Raw genomic sequence first — 19,223 nt, forward strand, 5'->3', positions numbered from 1 at the left:
AAAAGATCTGAGGATGGTGGATGTATCCTAAATGTGCATTTTTTAATATGAAATTTAAAAAAAATTTATAACAAGTTTATTATATATAAATTTTATAAATATGTATTTTAGGATATTGAATTTTATTAAACAATTTGTAAAAGAATTGATGATGGAAGTATCCATGAAAGTAGATTTTTCAATTTAAATAAAAACTTATTAAGGTAAGGGTACCAGTAGTTGACCATTTCTCACGAAAACAAAGAAAATAAGGTTTCAGTAGGTCACAGCTTGTTGCAAATTAAATTGGCAGACACGTTCTGCTATCTGGTGTCTAAGTTGTAAACTTCCTGATCACAATGCATTGTCGGTAACAGTGGTGATTTTTTGTTGTTGTATGGTTTCAGGATGTGCTATATTATGTTAGTTTTCTTGTCTGTTTTGCTAAGAACCGAAGACTAATCGAAGTGAAAAATTACAACCTGTGAAAGTTTTATTGGGTAAGTTTACATTTAATTCATACTCTTAACATGTAATTATCATATTACATCATAAGTTTCTAAAATATAACCTCTCTTTGGTCTGTTTTAAGGGGTGGTCAACTACTAAATGCTTTATGATGGTTGATCTAGAAATTGACTGGGGTGGTCAATTTCTGAATATTCTGACTGTAATTAATTTACTGTTGATAATGTATTAGCAAGTCAACCAACTGCATAAAAGGGTTCTGCACTGACTTGTATTGACAAAATTTGCTTCATTTCAGTAGTTGACCATGGGGTCAACTACTGATGCATGCTATGGTCAACTTTTGAAACTTCGTTTCAAAAGGTGGCCATAGACATGATGCACACACTCATATCTTTATTACATAAGATGGGCTTTGTTATAACTTAACTTATGCTGTTGTTTATTTTTCAGGTGTAAAGTGCAAACAAGAAAAGTGAGATGCCTGGAACCGAGGGTTCCTTTCTCAATTATCGGGAAGATGCAATGATGGCTACGGTCGAAGATGTTCGTCTGTACAAAACAGCTATTCGGATAGCTGCAAAGTAATTTGGAGTCCCAAGGACAAGTATAAAGTAGAAGATAAGTCACCGATTGACAAGAAAATGGGACCTCCTTCCATTCTAAGCCAAGAAGAAGAGGCTGAAATATGTAGATGGGTAAAGAAAATGGCTTTGGCTGGTTTTCCTGAGACAGTAGATGACTTAGCATTAGTGTGGAGAAGTGTGTCAGAGATGCAGTATGTCCGAACCCTTTTAATGATGGTAAACCAGGAAGAACTTGAATTAAGAGCTTTCTCCGCAGAAACCCGACCATTTCAAGAAGGATTTCTCAAAATCTGACCATTTCACGAGCCGGTATCACAAGTGACAATATATTTACTTGGTTTTCGGAAGTACATTCTTACTTAAAAGAACATAATTATGACACAATTTTAGATGACCCGTCTCGCATATTTAATTGCATTTTTCCTTAACCCAAAGGGTCTAAAAGTGCTTGGAAAAAAAGACTAAGCTTTTCAGTTGTCATCCAAAACATGGTCTGGAAATCCACTGGATACACCTCTGTTTAATCTTTGGAAGAAAGTCAAAACGGAGCTGCAAGAACTCACTTTGACGACTGAAGAGTGTACATGTGGGAACACACTACCAGGAACTAAACGTAGTGGCTTAGCTACACTTTCAAATATAAGTGGGACCTCAACCCCAAGAAACTGAATTTCTTGATGGTGAAAACATTTTTGCTGAAGTGGGTGACAACGCTTTAGAATTTCATCTTGGTGAAACCACTTTAATTGAGCTAACTGTCAATGAAGCCACTCCTCCAGAGTTTGAACTGCTTGACTACCTCCCAACTGAACTAACTATGGACATGGACCTGTCCCAATGACAGATCAAGCTATTAGCTCTACGAAAGAAGTGTCAGCACCACCTAAAATAAATTTCAGTAATGAGTCTGAAACACTGTTGTCGCTTCTCATTAACAAAAATACATCCCATATTGTTATGCATCATCAGAGTGAAGGAAATGTACAAGAGTTTTCAGCTGCTAGCCCATCCCATGGAATACAGAGCCCATTAAAGAGGTACTTTTTCTATCCTGCTACTGAAAAAGGATCGTGAAAGAAAGAATGCTTTCAGTTGTCTCTGGGAAACTTTGCCAAGAATATTTTTTAAAAAAATAAAGAAGAAGGAAGACATAGAACTTTCAAAAGTGGAAAGGGCTGCAAAAAGACAAAATAAGGAGGAAAAAGAAAGGCTGAAGAGAGGCAAGGTTCAACAACAAAAACCTAAAAGAATGAAGAGAGTGATAAACTTTTCTTCAAAAAGCTCTGACTCCAGTGTTGAGATTTCCTCTGGAGAAAGTGTCTTAGATGATTCTTCAGGGAACGAAAATTCAGATAACCGCACTTGGCAGCCATTAGTCAAGAGTATAAATGAGTACGTCATATTCAAGTATGAGGGTCAATATTACCCTGGTAAGTGTCACAGACAATTCAGCAACTGTGTCATCTATGGTGAAATGTGGCTGCTTATGGAAGTGGCTGGAGAGACACCTGATATTCTTGATTACCAATGGAGATAATTGGTTTCCCACATCAACAAGCCAATAAAAGTCAGCAAGACTCGCAATGTTTACTCTGTTCTAGAGTTAGATTTTCTGTGGAATTATTAAATATTGTTTAGACTCATGTTTGTTAAATTACTCATTTTTGATTACTTTTACTTGAAAACAAATTATTTCAATTATTAATTTATATTTACTGTATTTTATTACAAATTTTTCAGTTTTTGTATTTTTAAATAAAGTAGACAGTTGCTAAAATTATTTCTAACTTTTACATTTCATTAATACATTGTTATTGTCCCTTCAATTCACAATTACAGATGTGGTCAACTACTGACGCAAAATATGGTCAACTATTAATTTTATCAATTTTTTGTGTGGTCAACTACTGAAACAAAAACTTCAGTTTCCAAATAAATTTATTTAATTTCTACATAATAATAATTTTAAATAATAATATCTGTTCCTTATTTAGCAGTGTAAGTAAATATCTTTCAGCCACCACCACAATATTTTAAGTTAAAATAAGGGGTGACCATATTATTATTGTTCAAAACTCCCCTTAAATGGTCAATTACCAGTACTTTTACCTTAATGTGTATCCTCTTTAAATTTATACCTACTGCTAAGGTGCATTCATTGAGTTTGTTATTATCTTATAAAAAATAGTGGAATTTATAATAAAATGATGACAGTTAACTGAAATTATATTGTAACATTAAATATGAAACAAGTTTTCATTAAAAAAAATATGTTTCTAAATGATCGCCAAATTTAGACAGCTAGTTAAGTTTTTTTTTGATACCTTCATTTGAAGCTACTATAATTAAAATAAATCAAGATCTAATTTAAAATGGATTTTGTTTATTTTATGAAGAAATGCTAAATTTACAGTTATTTCATTCATTAATATGGAAATAAAAATATATATATAAGTTTCTGCCTTTAAAACCCAAGTGATAATAACCACAGCAAATGTGAAAAAATACTAATTAAAAACAAGCATTCCAGTTATTCACATTATTTTAAGCCTTTAAAATTATTTCATGAGTTTCTCTGTAGTACATTCTTATGCAAATTAATAATTTAATACATTAAAGTAAGAAATTTTTAAATCAATTTATAAGCTAAAAAATTAGAATGTATTAAATTTATAAATGAAAGAAAATCCATATATACAGAATGTTAATTCAGTATTTTTATTATCTATTAAGTATTAAAACTTAAAATTTTATTTTAATATAACCACACAAATATATATTTGAAGCAAAATAATATATATATAAAATTTGATTAAATAAAATAATCTTTTTTTAATATCTTAAATTTCAGTGTTAGAAGTCTATGCTGAATTACTATCAAAGATTAATAAATCATCAGTAGTTGTGTTAATTTAATGTTGAATTTAAAAAATAAAAAAAATATTAATTTCAGCTTTTTAGGGCAGTGTTCTTTTTAAACTTATCAGATGGGTACCAATTTTAATTTTTTAAATGTTATGTTTCTCTTTCAATTGCTTTGATAACAGTGCATTAAAAATTATTTGCGAATATGTTTGTTGTTGCTTTGTTAATCCATGCTTTTTAATAATGAAAATAACTGAACGCAACATAACTACACAAAGTTGAAAATTTTATTTTCCCTTACGTCATGGTTTTTATTGATTGCCACGCTATGCGATAGATATTGATAAAACCTTTTACCTCCACTGTTATCTCTGCTACCCATTTGTAGGTGTTGTATTTTACAGGCGGTAATCATATATTTTGTAACCATGTTAAATAGGTAACATTAAAATAAAGTTATAAAGTGTAGGTGTATATTTTTATCTTATCTTTTTCATTGGGAAAATTTATTGAACTTGTTTCAGATATTTTTCATCGTCATTTTTTCTGAGTTTTAAACTACCGTGATTATAATTGATCGTTTATGTAAGGCAAGGTTAATTGTATTTATATTGTTTTAAAAGCCAGTATCTACCAATGTAATATTTAACAAATGTTCGATGTTTTATGATTTTAAATTATTAATGCAATAAATTATTATTTTTTGTTTAATGCCGAATATACTGTTTCTGTATTACAGTAATCAAAATGTTCAACTTATTTCGAATTTCAATATATATTACTCGAAATCTAACACTGAATTTTTTTTTAAAAATATTGTTATCATTTTTAAAAACTGGTGGCAAATTGCATAGGGAGAAATGATTGAAAAATAGTTGATAATTTTAGCCGAGCCGAACAGGTGAGATTACCCTCAGTAGTTAGGGTAAGTCATCGGTTTGAAATCGATGCAAATATTCAAAACTATAAAACTTCTCGTTCTCATTACCATTTATCATAAAAGTTAAAATAACTATACTAGTGTTTTATTATAGTACGTATTTTATTAGTAAAATGATTGTATTAACTGTTTATTATTCTTTTTGTAATTTTCTGTTTAAAAAATACCGTGTTTGTATATTTTTGTTAAATTAGTCGAATTCTTGTTTTATGTTCTTCATTACTATGTTTAAACGCATTTATTTAACACTGTAATGCAATTAATAAAAATAAACATTTTATTTCATGTTAAAATATCATTAAATAAATAATAAAACTTTAAGTTTTCTTACTTAGAGCACAGTTTGTTCTAGCCCAGTCGTCAGTCATAAGTGAAATGATTAGTTAATGCAATATTAAATACTGTTTAGCTATAGTTACTATAAATCAGTGTGATGCTGAAGATTTCCAGACAGTATTAAAGGATTTGAATACTAGATCGTGGATACTGGTGTTCTTTGGTGGTGGGGTTTCAATTTAACCTCACATCTCAGGAATGGTCGAACTGAAACTGTACTGGACTACACTTCATTTACACTCATACATATCATCCTCATTCATCCGCATTATCTAAACGGTAGTTATCGGAGGCTAAACAAGGCAGTATTAAAGGATGAATGCTGCAAATTGATCCAAAAAACAGAATGGTTAAAAGAGAAGGGTCTATTGGTGGTCGGCAACCATAGACATCTTTAGAGCAGATGCGATAGGAGCAAGAAGGCGCTTGCAAAGGGTAAGAAGAAGACGACCCAAATTAATTGAAGAGGCAGCGTCTGCATACAGATCCACGAGGAATAGGTTCTCTGCAGAGTTCAAATCTGCAAAGAAAGCGGCCTGGACGAGATTAGTTGAGGATCTAGAGGTGGGACTAGAGGACCTGTGGGAAAGGCATATAAGATTGCAATGAAAAAATTGGCAGACCCCTTCCACTGCTTTCTAGGGTGCAAATACTAAGAGCTGCCTTAAATCTGTTTCCAGTGACAGAAACGAAACACAGGAAAATTACAGTAGTTCACGAGGAGGTTTTCTATAGAAGAACTGAAGTGGGCTACTAAGTGAATCAATGAAGAGTCCAGGCCTGATGGTGTACTGGGTACACTTAAAAAGGCTTGCTTGCTGAGACATAACCTTGGCAAGTCTTGGAGATATTGAATGGGGAATTGGCCAACAGGTAATTCCCCAAATCCTGGAGCGAAGCAAGACTTTATTTAATCTCAAAGAAGGTTGCTGTGGGACAGGAACCTACGTACAGGCGAATGTATCTTTTAAATATTATGGGGAAAGTTTATGAGAGAATGTTAGCCAAGCAGATAAGAGCTGAGCTGGAGGAAACAGGGGGCCTCTCACCGCAGCAATATGGATTTGTTAGGGGGGAAGTTCACTGTGGAAATGATTAATAGAGTGATCGGCTGAGCAAAAGGTAGGGTGGAAGGTATCTGGAGGACCAGGAGGATACCCTTGATTGTGTTGCCGGACGTAAGAAATGCGTTTAATAGTGTCCCCTGGCCAGTCGTTCTGGAAGCATTGAGGAAAAGAGGCCTCAGTGAATACATTATAGTTATCCTGAACACTACCTATATGATAGGAGATTAATTACTAAGACTGAGGAAGGAGAAGTTGAGTTCCAGATGTATGGTGGTGTACAACAGAGTTTGCTATTGGGTCCCATACTCTAGAACCTTTGACAACCTACTAGGGCAGGAATCTGACATGACACTACTGTGGTGGCCTGTACAGACGATTTGGCCCTCCTGTGGTAGGCCGTGCTGAAAGTGATTATGACATAGCAAACACAGCTATAATGAAGATCAGCAACTGCCCACAATCTTGGTGTATTGATTGATAAGTCCAGATTTTTTGGCACTCACATAAAGGAAGCTATACATTGGTGTTCTAGCCAGACTTATGGAAAACAGGTGGGAACCCAGAGTGAATAGAAGGAGGATCATTTTACCAGCAGCAACATCCATCCTACTTTATGCTGTCCATCCCAACCCCACAGGGACATGGGCAGAAGCGTTGAAGAAGAAGGGAAATTTAAGATGTTTGGCTTCCCTACAGAGAAGGGTAGCAATCAAAATCACTGCTGCATACAGAACTGGATCAGTTGCAGCAGTAGAAGTGATAGCAGGTGTACCACCTATTCATCTTAGGGTAGAGCTGATAAAAACAACATATGAGCATATGAATAAGTCTGAAGCTAATGACTTACTGACACGGGAATGGCAGGCTTACTGGGAGGCTGCCAATAAGGGGGCCTGGACTAGAAAGCTCATCCTGAATACATAACCACAGATAAGGAGGAGACACGGGGAAGTAGGGTTCTTCATAACACAGATGCTTTCAGGACTTGGTGAATTTTGTGCCAACTTGAGAGATTTCGAAGGAAAAATTCCCCAGCTGGATATAGTCGGCCATACATTCTGTGATTGTGGTAGGTGGAAGAACACCAAAACCGAAGAGAGAATGGGTTGGGATGGCTCATACCGGAAAACACAGTAAGCTTTATGCTTCACAGAATGAATGAATGGCAGGCAGTGGAACATCTTGCTGTGCAGATAATAAAGAGAAAGGGAGAAGATTATTAGGAATGGGATGCTGACTGGCAGATAATGTATTGACTGGTATGAAAAGAACCAACGGGAGGATCAGATCATCAAGGATAAGCCCTGAGTTCAGGTGAAGTCATGGACTGGAAGATGAGGGGGTGAAGGACAGCCTCCTGTGGAGCCAGTGCACGGGGACTCTGAATCCCCCGAGTTTGAAGGCACCTCCCAGGTATAATGCTTAATTTCAGGTCCGAACCCAGGAGGGGAGTTGGTGAGGTGGAGGTTTAATCGGTAGGGCTTAGGATATACACACTTTAACAACTCCTTGTAGAACCTGTTAGCAACCTCAATACATTGTGTGTAAATTGCATTGCTCCCTACTTGGGAGCACTTGTCACTACTTGATGGACCTGTATTTTGATAAATATCTCTGGACTGGCTGAACATAAATTCTCCAACAATGGCTCAAAAGATGTCTATATATTGATGGAATAAAGTGAGGATAGTTTTTAACATTTTTAATCAGTAACAATTTGTATTGTGGTCATAGACAATTGAGCTTTTGTAAATTGAAAGTAGACATTAGATTTTTTAAATTCCAAAGTTTTAAGTAAATTGATGTAGGAGTGAGGAAATATTCAATATTATTTCTTCTAGCCTACTCATATGTCGAAAAGCCATTACCCAAAAATATTTGAAATTTTGGCACAAAATTTGATTATATATACCCCAGCTAATAGACAAAAGCATTAGATTTAAACAAAAGACAGACAAACGACAAAATGCAACGAAGAGGGTGTTTATGGGTGAAGAAAAGAAAGCAAGATCTGAACGGATGAAGAAATACTGGGCAGCTCGGAAGAGTAAAATAACACGCTTTTCTCAGAAAAGATCCAACTAAAATTGACTTAAGTGGTCCCATGTTGGCCGCAATAGCATAATATATAATATATATACCCCAGCTTTGGTCTGACAGTAAACTATATTTTCTTTTAACCTTCTTGAATAACATTATACCAAATCAGATTAATTTATGGAAGTAAATAATTATTCCAATAAATAAACTTCAAAGCCCAAAAAAGCAAGGGGGCTGGATGGGACTAGTATTTAAATATCAATTATTTAAAATTTAATTTTCAAGATTGAAAATCCAATTGTAAGTAGTATTAATATAGACAACACAGGAAAGTTTAAAAAAAAAGAATTCCTATTGGACACGACAAAAATTTTTTGATACTTAATCTGTTTTTTAAGTTGTGGTTATTATTAAAAATGTTATTTGAGGTAGCTGTTGAGCAACAGGATCAAATGAGAAAAAGTTATTTTTATTTGTTTTATTTAGCAGTTATAATTTAAATGTAGTATAATTTAATTATAAAAATATAATTTGATAAAGGAAGTCACATCTGAACCAAATTTTTTTATTGAATATTTTGATCTTTTTCGCAATTGAACTATAAATATTGCATAATTAAGCGATTAATATTTAAAAACTCTATGGCATATTTGAAAAAAATCTGTCGAGGGCAAAGCCAGGAAATTTATGTAACTCTTTGCTAGAGTTTTTTGTAATATTATTATGATTTGTGTATAGTATGAAGATTATTATTGCTATTAATTTTAGTGTATTTTGTTTAAGATTTTTATGTAATAGTTTTTAAATTCTATTTCCGTTGATATCTAATGATTTTTTTAAATATTTTTATTTATTATATAAATTATTTTATCACTACACCCATTTATTCATATTGTTTTTAATTTTAATTTAATTTAATTTTATAATATTTTTTGTTAATTAAGTTAGTAATGTACACTGTATCTAATGATCTTTTATTTTCTAGACCTACTGGCAAAATGGTTAGTGCAATAAATAATAATCTCTCAACCGAAATTCCCAAAGTAGTAAAAATAATTTTAACAATATCTGTAAATAAACCTGTTTTAAGGTTTAATGATTAATTTTTTTATGTTAGTTACACTGCTACTTTTAATAAATTATTGACTCCTCTAAGATTTTACCCCTCTTTATTTAAAATATTTTTTTTTTTTACTGAAGGAATATTAATCTTGTCAATGATTATTAAGCAGTACCAATAAAACAAAACTTTAAAAAACCTGAAATCCCTGCTCCAACATTATTTCTGGTTCTTTATATTTAAGTTACTTTCATCAGTACCTTCTAAATTGTTGTTTACTTTGTGGTTACTTTATTTATTTAGAATTGTCACAATTTAATCTTTTATTATTTCATATATTTCTATTTTAAGCGCTTAATATGAACTTTAATCACATCTACTTATTTTTATAATTAATTATATATTTTGTGATACTGTTCTGTTCAAAATTTTGCCATAATTTCCTTTGATCCAACCAAGAAATGCTGGTGCAGCTCCTTTTCTTATCCATCATGTAGCATACTTGCATTTCTTATTACATATCTATAAGATTAATTACTTATATATTTACAATAAATTAACTTTGTAATCCTCCTTTTCAGGATCCTTTATTTTTTTACCTACAAAACTTTGAGAATGAAGTAGTGTATAATATTCATCAAATGCTTAAAATTTTGCTATATTAACGTTCAAGTGACATTATTTATATAATTATAACAGTATCACTACATTGCAAAAGGTTCTATTTTTTCTCTTTCTGGCTTTTTTATTCATGTTTGCTATTATGTAGCTATAATTTTTGTTTTGTATTACTGACTAATAAGAAATAAAAAATTAACACTTTGTGTCTTTCTAAATAAATTAAATATGAATAATAAAATTTAATGTTCTCACTAGAAGAAAATCAAAACTTCAAAATTTATTTTAATATAAAACTAAAAATATAATGAAATTTTGGTTAAGAAATAATAGTCACTGTACTTTAAAGAAGAAATATTATTAGTTGTACTAAAAATACAGAATGATTTGATTATCCTTGAACTCATAAAACCAGTCGTTTCAGATCAGTGAGTATATCAAATGATATCGTTATCATATTTTATTGAGAAATTCTCTTTTTTTAAATCAGTTAAATAAGTATCTTTTTAAAAATTATGGACTAAAAAATTATAGATATGCAACTATTTATATTATATGTTTTTATTAGTTTATTGTATCTTAAACACTGCACAGACTAGCTTATCATATTTCAGTTTATCATATGTATTCAGGATTTTTTTTTTGTTTATTTGAATTATTTAGCAATATTACACAATACTAACATAAAACATCAGCAACATCTATCACTCCCTATTGATTTGAATGACTAATACTGCTGTATTGCTGATAATAATCTTCATTCCATTGATTTAACGACTGAAAATCAGCCAATATTATAAATAATATATTATGAATCATGATCAAGCTCACTGAACAGTATTAGTTTATTAGTTACCATTTCACGATATGTATTTCAACTTATACACTGTATAACTTATGGACAGTGTGTATAGTTACATTCTTGTACACAGTAAGTTGTTAAAATTCATAATAATTTTTGTTGTGTCAGTCGTACTGGTTTGGTGATCTTTTCAGACTTTTTGGTTTTGTATTAATCTTTTAATTTAAATAAGTTTTTTTACATTTTACTGCTTTAATTATTTGCTTTATAATGTATTCTACTGATTATCCTTCCATAGGATCAGTTCATTATTAATCGATTCACTTACCTTGAGTTCTACAATATATACCACTTACTAATCAAGTTCTAGTAAGAATTCACCTGTTTTTCTCAAGATTGTGTAAAAAAACTTTTGTCAATCCACTTTATTTTTAACATTCTGTATCACTACATTGCAAAAGGTTATATTTTTTTCTTTCTGGCTTTTTTATTCATATTTGCTATTATGTAGCTCTACTCTGTAAACATTTTTTTTTATAATTCCTCAAGTTATGTTGGATAGTACATTTTTTCTTCATAAGTGCTGTCTTTCTTTGATTTTACCTGTCATCACCACTAATCCCTGTTATATTCCATTATTTTTTTTTACTATTTTTGAATGAGCAAAGCAGGTTCCTGATTTAATTCAATTATTTAACCTTCATCTGTTTGTTCGCTTGTGAAGCAGTTTTATCCAATATGTTTTCCAATTTTCATGAAATTTTGTAATGAATTGCCTTCCTATTAGGCAGAACAATTTGTGTTATATTAATAATTTTCCATAAAAGATTTTGTTTCAAAGCAGTGGCAGTGTGCGCTTTTGGGAAGAGTATCAACTGAATCACTACCTTGTGAGTCTCTTTGTACATATTTTGTAGTACATTAATCTCTTTATATAAGAGTCATATGGTAGGGTTAAAAAGTTAAGGATAGAGCAGAACTACCTCCTTGAGAGCCATCAATCACTGATATCTGGGGTCCCCAGAACCAAACCTTCTGATATTGCTATTAGACAAGACTTATTTTTAGTTCATAATTGGTTGCGATGGATAGTCCCATTTCATACTTCATTTTTATTTTTGCTTATTCAATTTTATTGTTGGCCTCAATTTGTTAAATTCAGTACAATGTAAGTACTGTTTACAGAACTACTAGTTAATCTTAAATTAAATTCGATTTTTGTTTATAAATGTACAAGTATATCATTCAGTATTACTTCTGATTCATTTTTAGTGTTAGCTAAAAGAACAATATCATTAGCAAATTTTAACATCTTACTCCTTTTTAGTCTTTTCTCATGAACTGTGTTTAGTCTGTTGTCAATTTTCACTCTGGTGGATAGATTTCCCTTTACTCCTTTCAGTACTGAAGTCTCCTTTTTCTTGGAATTCTATTCTAATCCCAACTTCCCATCCTTATTTTTGTAATTATTTATAATTTTAAAATATTACTAATATGTCTGTTTGGTTTTTTCATTAAATTTTATTAAAAAAAAGAAAGGATTTTATTAACATAAAATTAATTCTATCCTGGATAAGGAAATTCATTTCTTAGTAATGTATATAATACTATATTTTTTACATTACCCATTTCTTATCAAAAAATTACCTTCATTGTTATTATTAAATAATTGTTTGTTTTTATGATAATACCCAGCACTTACTTTCAGAGTACAGTTGTACTAATAGTACATTAAAAATTTTGAGTCATGAATTAAACAAATTTTTCATTCTTTACTGCTTTTAAATATGTTACATACAATTTACTACACTTGAAAAATATGAGCTAAGGTTTTCTTTATAAATCAGACAAGTACATTGCAGTTTTGATGAGAAAAAGATTTCTATTTTCTAATTAATAGTCAGTTGGATAATTTTCAAGGAAATCTTAACTTAGGAATTTTAATTTCATTATGAAAAAATAGGAAATCTAAATATTAACTTTTTGAAGTAGTAAACCAAAGTGAAAAAATGTATCCAATTTAGTTTATCTATTTTTTTCTAAATATTAGTTATTTTTCTAAACTGATCATTCTTGATTAAATAAATTTAAAATTGAAGCAGATTTCAATAACTTTTTGAGTGGTTTTTTCAATTTTTAAAAATATTTTAGAATTAATCAACGTATTTGATTTTACAACTTTTTTCAATATCATAAAGTTTTTTGGCTTGATTTAAAATTAAAACGTTTTCATACAACATTTTTGCCTCTTTTGTTTTAAATAACAGTTGAATTTCTGGAACTTTTACTTGTTTCCAGTTCACTACTTATTTATTTTTCCTGTTTAGCCTCCGATAACTACCGTTTAGATAATACTTCAGAGGATGAATGAGGATGATATGTATGAGTGTAAATGAAGTGTAGTCTTGTACATTCTCAGTTCGACCATTCCTGAGATGTGTGGTTAATTAAAACCCAACCACCAAAGAACACCAGTATCCACGATCTGCTATTCAAATCCGTGTAAAAATAGCTGGCTTTACTAGGACTTGAACGCTTTAACTCTTGACTTTCCAAATCAGCTGATTTGGGAAGACGTGTTCACCACTAGACCAACCCGGTGGGTTTCCAGTTCACTACTTACATTAACTTTCTCATACAAATTTTTTTCATAAAGATGTTAATTTTTTTGTCTTCAGTCATTTGACTGCTTTGATGCAGCTCTCCAAGATTTCTTATCTAGTGCCAGTCGTTTCATTTCAGTATACCTCCTACATCCTACATCCTAAGAATTTTTTCATGTATTCCAAACATTGCCTGCCTGCACAATTTTTCCCTTCTACCTGTCCCTCCAATATTAAAGCGAATATTCCAGGATGCTTAATATGTGGCCTATAAGTCTGTCTCTTCTTTTAACTATATTTTTCCAAATGCTTCTTTCTTTATCAATTTGACACAATCCCTCTTCATTTGTCACTTTATACACAATCTGATTTTTAACATTCTCTTATAGCAACACATTTCAAAAGCTTCTAATCTTTTCTTCTCAGATACTCCAATCATCCAAGTTTCACTACCTTATAAAGCTACGCTCCAAACATATATTGTTACTCTGAATCATTAACTGCTAGTTCTATGTAAATATTAAAAAGTAACGGGGATAGTGAGCATCCTTTTTGGACAGCCTTTTTTATTACAACTTCTTTCTTATATTCTTCAATTATTACTGTTGCTGTTTGGTTCCTGTAAATGTTAACAATTGTTCTTCTATCTCTCTCTGTACTTGAACCCTATTTTTTTTTTAAATGCTGAACATTTTATTCCAGTTTATATTATTGAATGCCTTTTCTAGGTCTATAAATGCCAAGTACATTATTGGTTTGTTTTTTTTAATCTTCCTTCTACTATTAATCTGAACGCTAAAATTGCTTCCCTTCTCCCTGTATGTTTCCTGAAATCAAACTCGTCTTCTCCTAACACTTCTTCTACTCTCCTTTCAGTTCTTCTGTACAGAATTCTAGTTAAGATATTTTATGTTTGACTAGTTAAGCTATCCATCTATTCCAGAAGCCTTCTGCCATTCAAATCTTTTAATGCTCTCTTAAATTCAGATCTCAGTATTATTTCTCCCCTTTCTTCCTCTTCCTTTATAACACCATTTTTTAATTCATTTCCTCTCTATAACTCTTCAATATATTCCACCCACCTATCGACCTTTCCTTTCATATTATAAATTGGTGTACCATCTTTGTTAAACACATTATTATATTTTAATTTGTGTACCACAAAATTTTCCTTAATTTTCTTGTATGCTTCGTTTATTTTACCAATGATCATTTCTCTTTCCACTTCTGCACACTTTTCTTTAAACGACTCTTCTTTCGCTAGCTAGCACTTCCTCTTTGTAGTATTTCTTAATTGTCAATAGTTACTTTTACTTTCTTCATCACTAGCATTCTTATATTTCTATGTTCATCCAACAGCTGCAATATATTCTTTGATATCCAAGGTTTTCTATCAGTTCTCTTTGTTCCACCTAAGTTTGCTTCTGCTAATTTAAAAATTTCCATTTTAACATTATTCATTCTTCTTCTACATTTTCTATCTTATCTTTTTTACTCGGGCTTCTTGCAATGTCCTCCTCAAAAATCTTCTTTACATTCTCTTCCTCAAGCTTCTCTAAATTCCACTGATTCATGTGACACCTTTTCTTCAGGTTTTTACACCCTAATCTACATTTCATTATCACTAAATTATGGTCACTATCAATGTCTACTCCAGGGTAAGCTTTGCAGTCAACGAGTTGATTTCTAAATCTTTGCTTAAACATGATATAATCTATCTTATCCTTTCTGTATCACCCGGCTTTTTCCATGTGTTTATTCTTCTATTATGATTTTTAAACTGGATGTTTGCAATTACTAAGTTATACTTCATACAAAACTCTATAAGTCGATCCCCTCTTTCATTCCTTTTGCCCAACTCATATTCACCCACAATATTTCCTTCCTTGCCTTTTCTAATGCTTGCATTCCAATCTCCAACTATTATTAAATCTTCATTTTATGTGTTTAATTGCTTTGTCAGTTTCTTTGTATACCTCTACCTCATCATCATCATGAGCACTTGTAGGCATATAGACTTAACAATCGTTGTTGACTTAGGTTTTGATTTTATCCTCATTACAATGGTTCTATCGCTATGCATTTTGAAATACTCTATTCTCTTCCCTATCTTCTTGTTCATTACAAAACCTACTCCTGCCAACCCTTTATTTGGCATTGAGTTAATTATTCTAAAATCACCTGACCAAAAGTCATTTTCCTCTAACTACCAAACCTTGCTAATTCCTACTACATCTACATTTAATCCATTACCCTCTTTGAATTTTCTAACCTACCAACCTTTTGTAGACTTCTAACATTGCATGCTACAACTCGTAGCATGTTATTTTTAATTTTCTGGTGAACCTTTTGTTTGTTATATTGAAAGTATAACAAAGTACAAGAATTTATATTAATCCTAAAACAGTGTTTCCTGATGACAATTTATGAGCTTCACAATAATTTTATGTGAAACTACTGGAGATATATGTCAGTACCCATTTTTTTTCTGAGTAATAAAAATGGCAATTTTATCTTATAATTTGTATTCAAGAATTTCTTTAATCTCATATTACTGTTGGAACAGAATTAGGGTGAATTTTAAACCTAACTGAAAAACAAATCATTTTTAGATTTATTTTTAAATGAACTTCTTTCTTATTGTCATCAGTAAACATATTCTGAAATCATTTTTCTATGAGACACTCAACAAATTGCTTCAACATAGTAGGGAAGAAAACTAACAAGTAATACATCAAATTAATATACATATTGTAAGCTTTACAGAGCAATAATGTGTTAAACTGACCATATAAATATCATTTCTGAACCAGGTTTAACATTTTACTACATCAGGAGTATAATGATTGAATTCCTCTTTAGCTATCCTCAGGATTAAGCTTAACTCATACGTTTCTATGCATTATTTTCTTTTTTGTGATAATTTACTTTTCTAATTTGTATTTCATTTGAATTCTAAGAAGGAGAATTGTAAAACAATGCAATTAGTAAGCTTTTAAGTTCAGACACTGCATGTGACATACAATTGAAATAAAAATCATTCTATAACAAAGTTATTAATAAAAAATAAATTAAGAAAAAAATCATTAAAAAGAAATATATTTTTTGTTCTGGTACAGATTTCAAAGATTGATTTTTAATTATTATTTTTGTAAGTTGATAAAACTAATTTTTTCAGATATTCTTGTACAAAGTTCATTTTTTATTAGTTCAGTTTTTTAGGTTCCATTTGGCTTTGCTTAGTAAAATTAGATTATAGATAATATTTAATATGTATCGTGATACAGTACAAATTTAATTAGAAATGTGTAATCATAATTTTGTTTTGTTTCTGATTGACCTTTACAATAACAAACCACATCTGATCATTGCTTTGTTCCCAGACATTTGTATGAAAAATCTATATGTTACATGTATTTCCCTAATCTGTTGTAATTATATCTTTTGTTTGTATTTTTTTTAGTTATATTTGCTTCTATTTTCTACAAATTGAAAATTGTTTTTATTAAGATTTATATAATTTTCTATTAAAAATAGTAGTGGATATGACAGCAGTACTGTATTATAAATTAATACTTAGATTTGTTATAATCATCTCAGTATTCAGTGTGGCTTGTGTAATAAATGAATATCGATGAGATATATAATCAATCTTAAGTTCGACATTGAGGTACAAACATTATTTTATTAAGTGTTTAGATTTTAATTAGTGTAAAATAATTTTTTACATAAATTTTTTCATTTTAAAAAATTATTTTTTCTGAAAACTTATTGTTTTGAAAATAATTTTTTCATTTTCATTTTAAATTGTTAGTTTAAAATTTATCAATAAAAATATAATTACAAAATAATTAATTTTAACAAGTATCATTAAAACATGTAAGTAGTTCTAAAAATGTATATATATTTTATAATCTGTGTAATTATTAGAACTACATGTGTTGTTCCTTTTGAAAATGCAACTTCAATAAAAAAAATTATTATTTTTAATATTTAAAAAAATTGTATTTATTATAAAGTGGTTTTACAAGATTCTTTTATAATCAAACATGATTGACAATTATGAAAAAAATATTTACAAAGTACAAAAGTTTTTTTTAATAATTGTTTTTCTAATTTTTTTTACTGAATATGCCTTTTATGAAGCATATCTGATTTATAATTAATTAAATTATAATCTATAATCTATGGTGTTTATACACCAGGTTGCTGAAAAGTAACTAATGACACCCTCTAAATTTTTTTTATAATTGAAATAACTGGGTGCAGTTTGTGGCATTCTTCCTTGCATTGAGAGGCTACTTCAACGAACATATATTTCACTCTTTTTTGAATTTTTGGTTGCAAGAGAGATGGGGACAACTCAAAAATCTCAAATGAGACCAATAATCATTTTTAATATCTCGAGGAGACAAAAAAAAATGATACAACTAAAACTAAATTCTGATCGCCCAATCCAAAACAGCAGTCAACAATGTGTTTGTTTCAGATAGCTAGAATTATGGCTGCATGCTCTCCTTTAATTTTTCTATTATTTGGTGTATCCTGATTCCCTCTTTGGAAATTTTCTCTGACAATAGTGGCTAACTCAATAAACCCCAATTTAGAGTATTCAGCCTTTCAGGTGGGCGGCTCAAAAATTTTAATGGGTTGACTATATGACCCATTCAAAATGGTCATGTGATATCTTTTTTTAAAGGTCTTCACAAGACAAGCAAAACTATAAAAAAATTAAATTCTGACAATTAAAACCAAAATGGTGACTGCAAATGTCATTCGTTAATAAAAATTGAAAAAATTAATTATTAAAATGTTTCAAATACTTCTTTTACTTAAACATACATCTTGAACAATTTTATTTTATTTTAAATAAATAACAGTTTGGAAGTTAATTACTCTTTTATGTGTAATTCATTTTACCGTCTGTTTAAAAAAAAGTCCTCTAATTTCATGAATTAAAAATCCTGATGCCTAATAAAATTATCTCAACTAAAAAAATGTTATTGCGTCTCACCTCATATTAAATGTCCAAACTGTTGTCCCTGTTCCACCATGCAATAATACAGAATGCTAATGTAATACTGCTCAAAAGCTTCTCTCACATTGTGAAAAGGTTTTGTGAAAAATCTTACTACACTCTATCTCAAAGCATTCCCTTAATTATTTGAGAGAAGTTGACTGGGGGCTATAAATGGTTGATTCTAAATGCTCCCATAGGAAGAAATCAGTGGGATTCAGGTCAGGTAAAGCCATTCGATGCTACCACGTCAACCTGCCCTATATTTTGGAAACTGTTAGTTCAACGTATTTACTCATATTATCACTTGGCGAGCATAGTGCGGAGGAGCACCATCAAACTGGAAAATCACATCTCTCATGAATAAAGGTTGTCTGTTTGGTCTCCAAGCTACCTCAATCAAATTGTTGAGAGCTGGAATTACTTGTTCATTCAGCAAAGCAGAGTACCTATCACCATCTAAGTTACCAATACTGACAAATGGTGTAAGAAATGTAACCTATTACTCCAGCCCTTACATTTAACTGCTCTGGATCTAGATATGACTTTCACAGTTATGGGTAAAACCCATAACTGTGAAAGTCATATCCAGTTAGGGTTTTCTTGGGATGAGTACCTACTATTGTATCTATTAAAAACACCAGATAAAGTAAATGAGGCTTCATCAGTGAACAACACGTTGACGCTAGAGATAATTTTTGCTGTTAATCTATCATGTCAAAATTTCTCTGATTTCAACCATCCTATCAAAATCATTTTCAATATGTTCTTGTACTAACTGAATCCTTTGTGAATGGTATTTATGTTTTTTTTAATAATTTTGCACTGATCATCTAGATAA

General features: G+C 30.6%; 1 protein-coding gene across 8 annotated transcripts in view; it reads left to right on the top strand.

Annotated features, from left to right (window-relative positions):
* LOC142326819 (putative peptidoglycan muropeptide transporter SLC46) overlaps positions 1–19,223 on the top strand; it is a 98,677-nt gene that overhangs the window by 6,750 nt on the left and 72,704 nt on the right. The window contains exons 1-2 of one of the 8 annotated variants that reach the window (XM_075369542.1): positions 10,754–10,891; positions 16,829–17,035. The exons of 1 other annotated variant lie outside the window; for it this stretch is intronic. In XM_075369542.1, coding sequence (XP_075225657.1) covers positions 17,000–17,035 — 36 coding nt within the window. In that variant the 5' untranslated portion in view covers positions 10,754–10,891; positions 16,829–16,999. Of the gene's footprint in view, positions 1–10,750; positions 10,892–16,828; positions 17,036–19,223 lie in introns of those variants that run through there. 6 more of the 8 variants (XM_075369539.1, XM_075369532.1, XM_075369537.1 and 3 more) reach the window with 6 other exon arrangements.

Source organism: Lycorma delicatula, chromosome 6 (genome assembly GCF_047948215.1).
Source record: "Lycorma delicatula isolate Av1 chromosome 6, ASM4794821v1, whole genome shotgun sequence".
Classification (NCBI taxonomy): domain Eukaryota; kingdom Metazoa; phylum Arthropoda; class Insecta; order Hemiptera; family Fulgoridae; genus Lycorma; species Lycorma delicatula.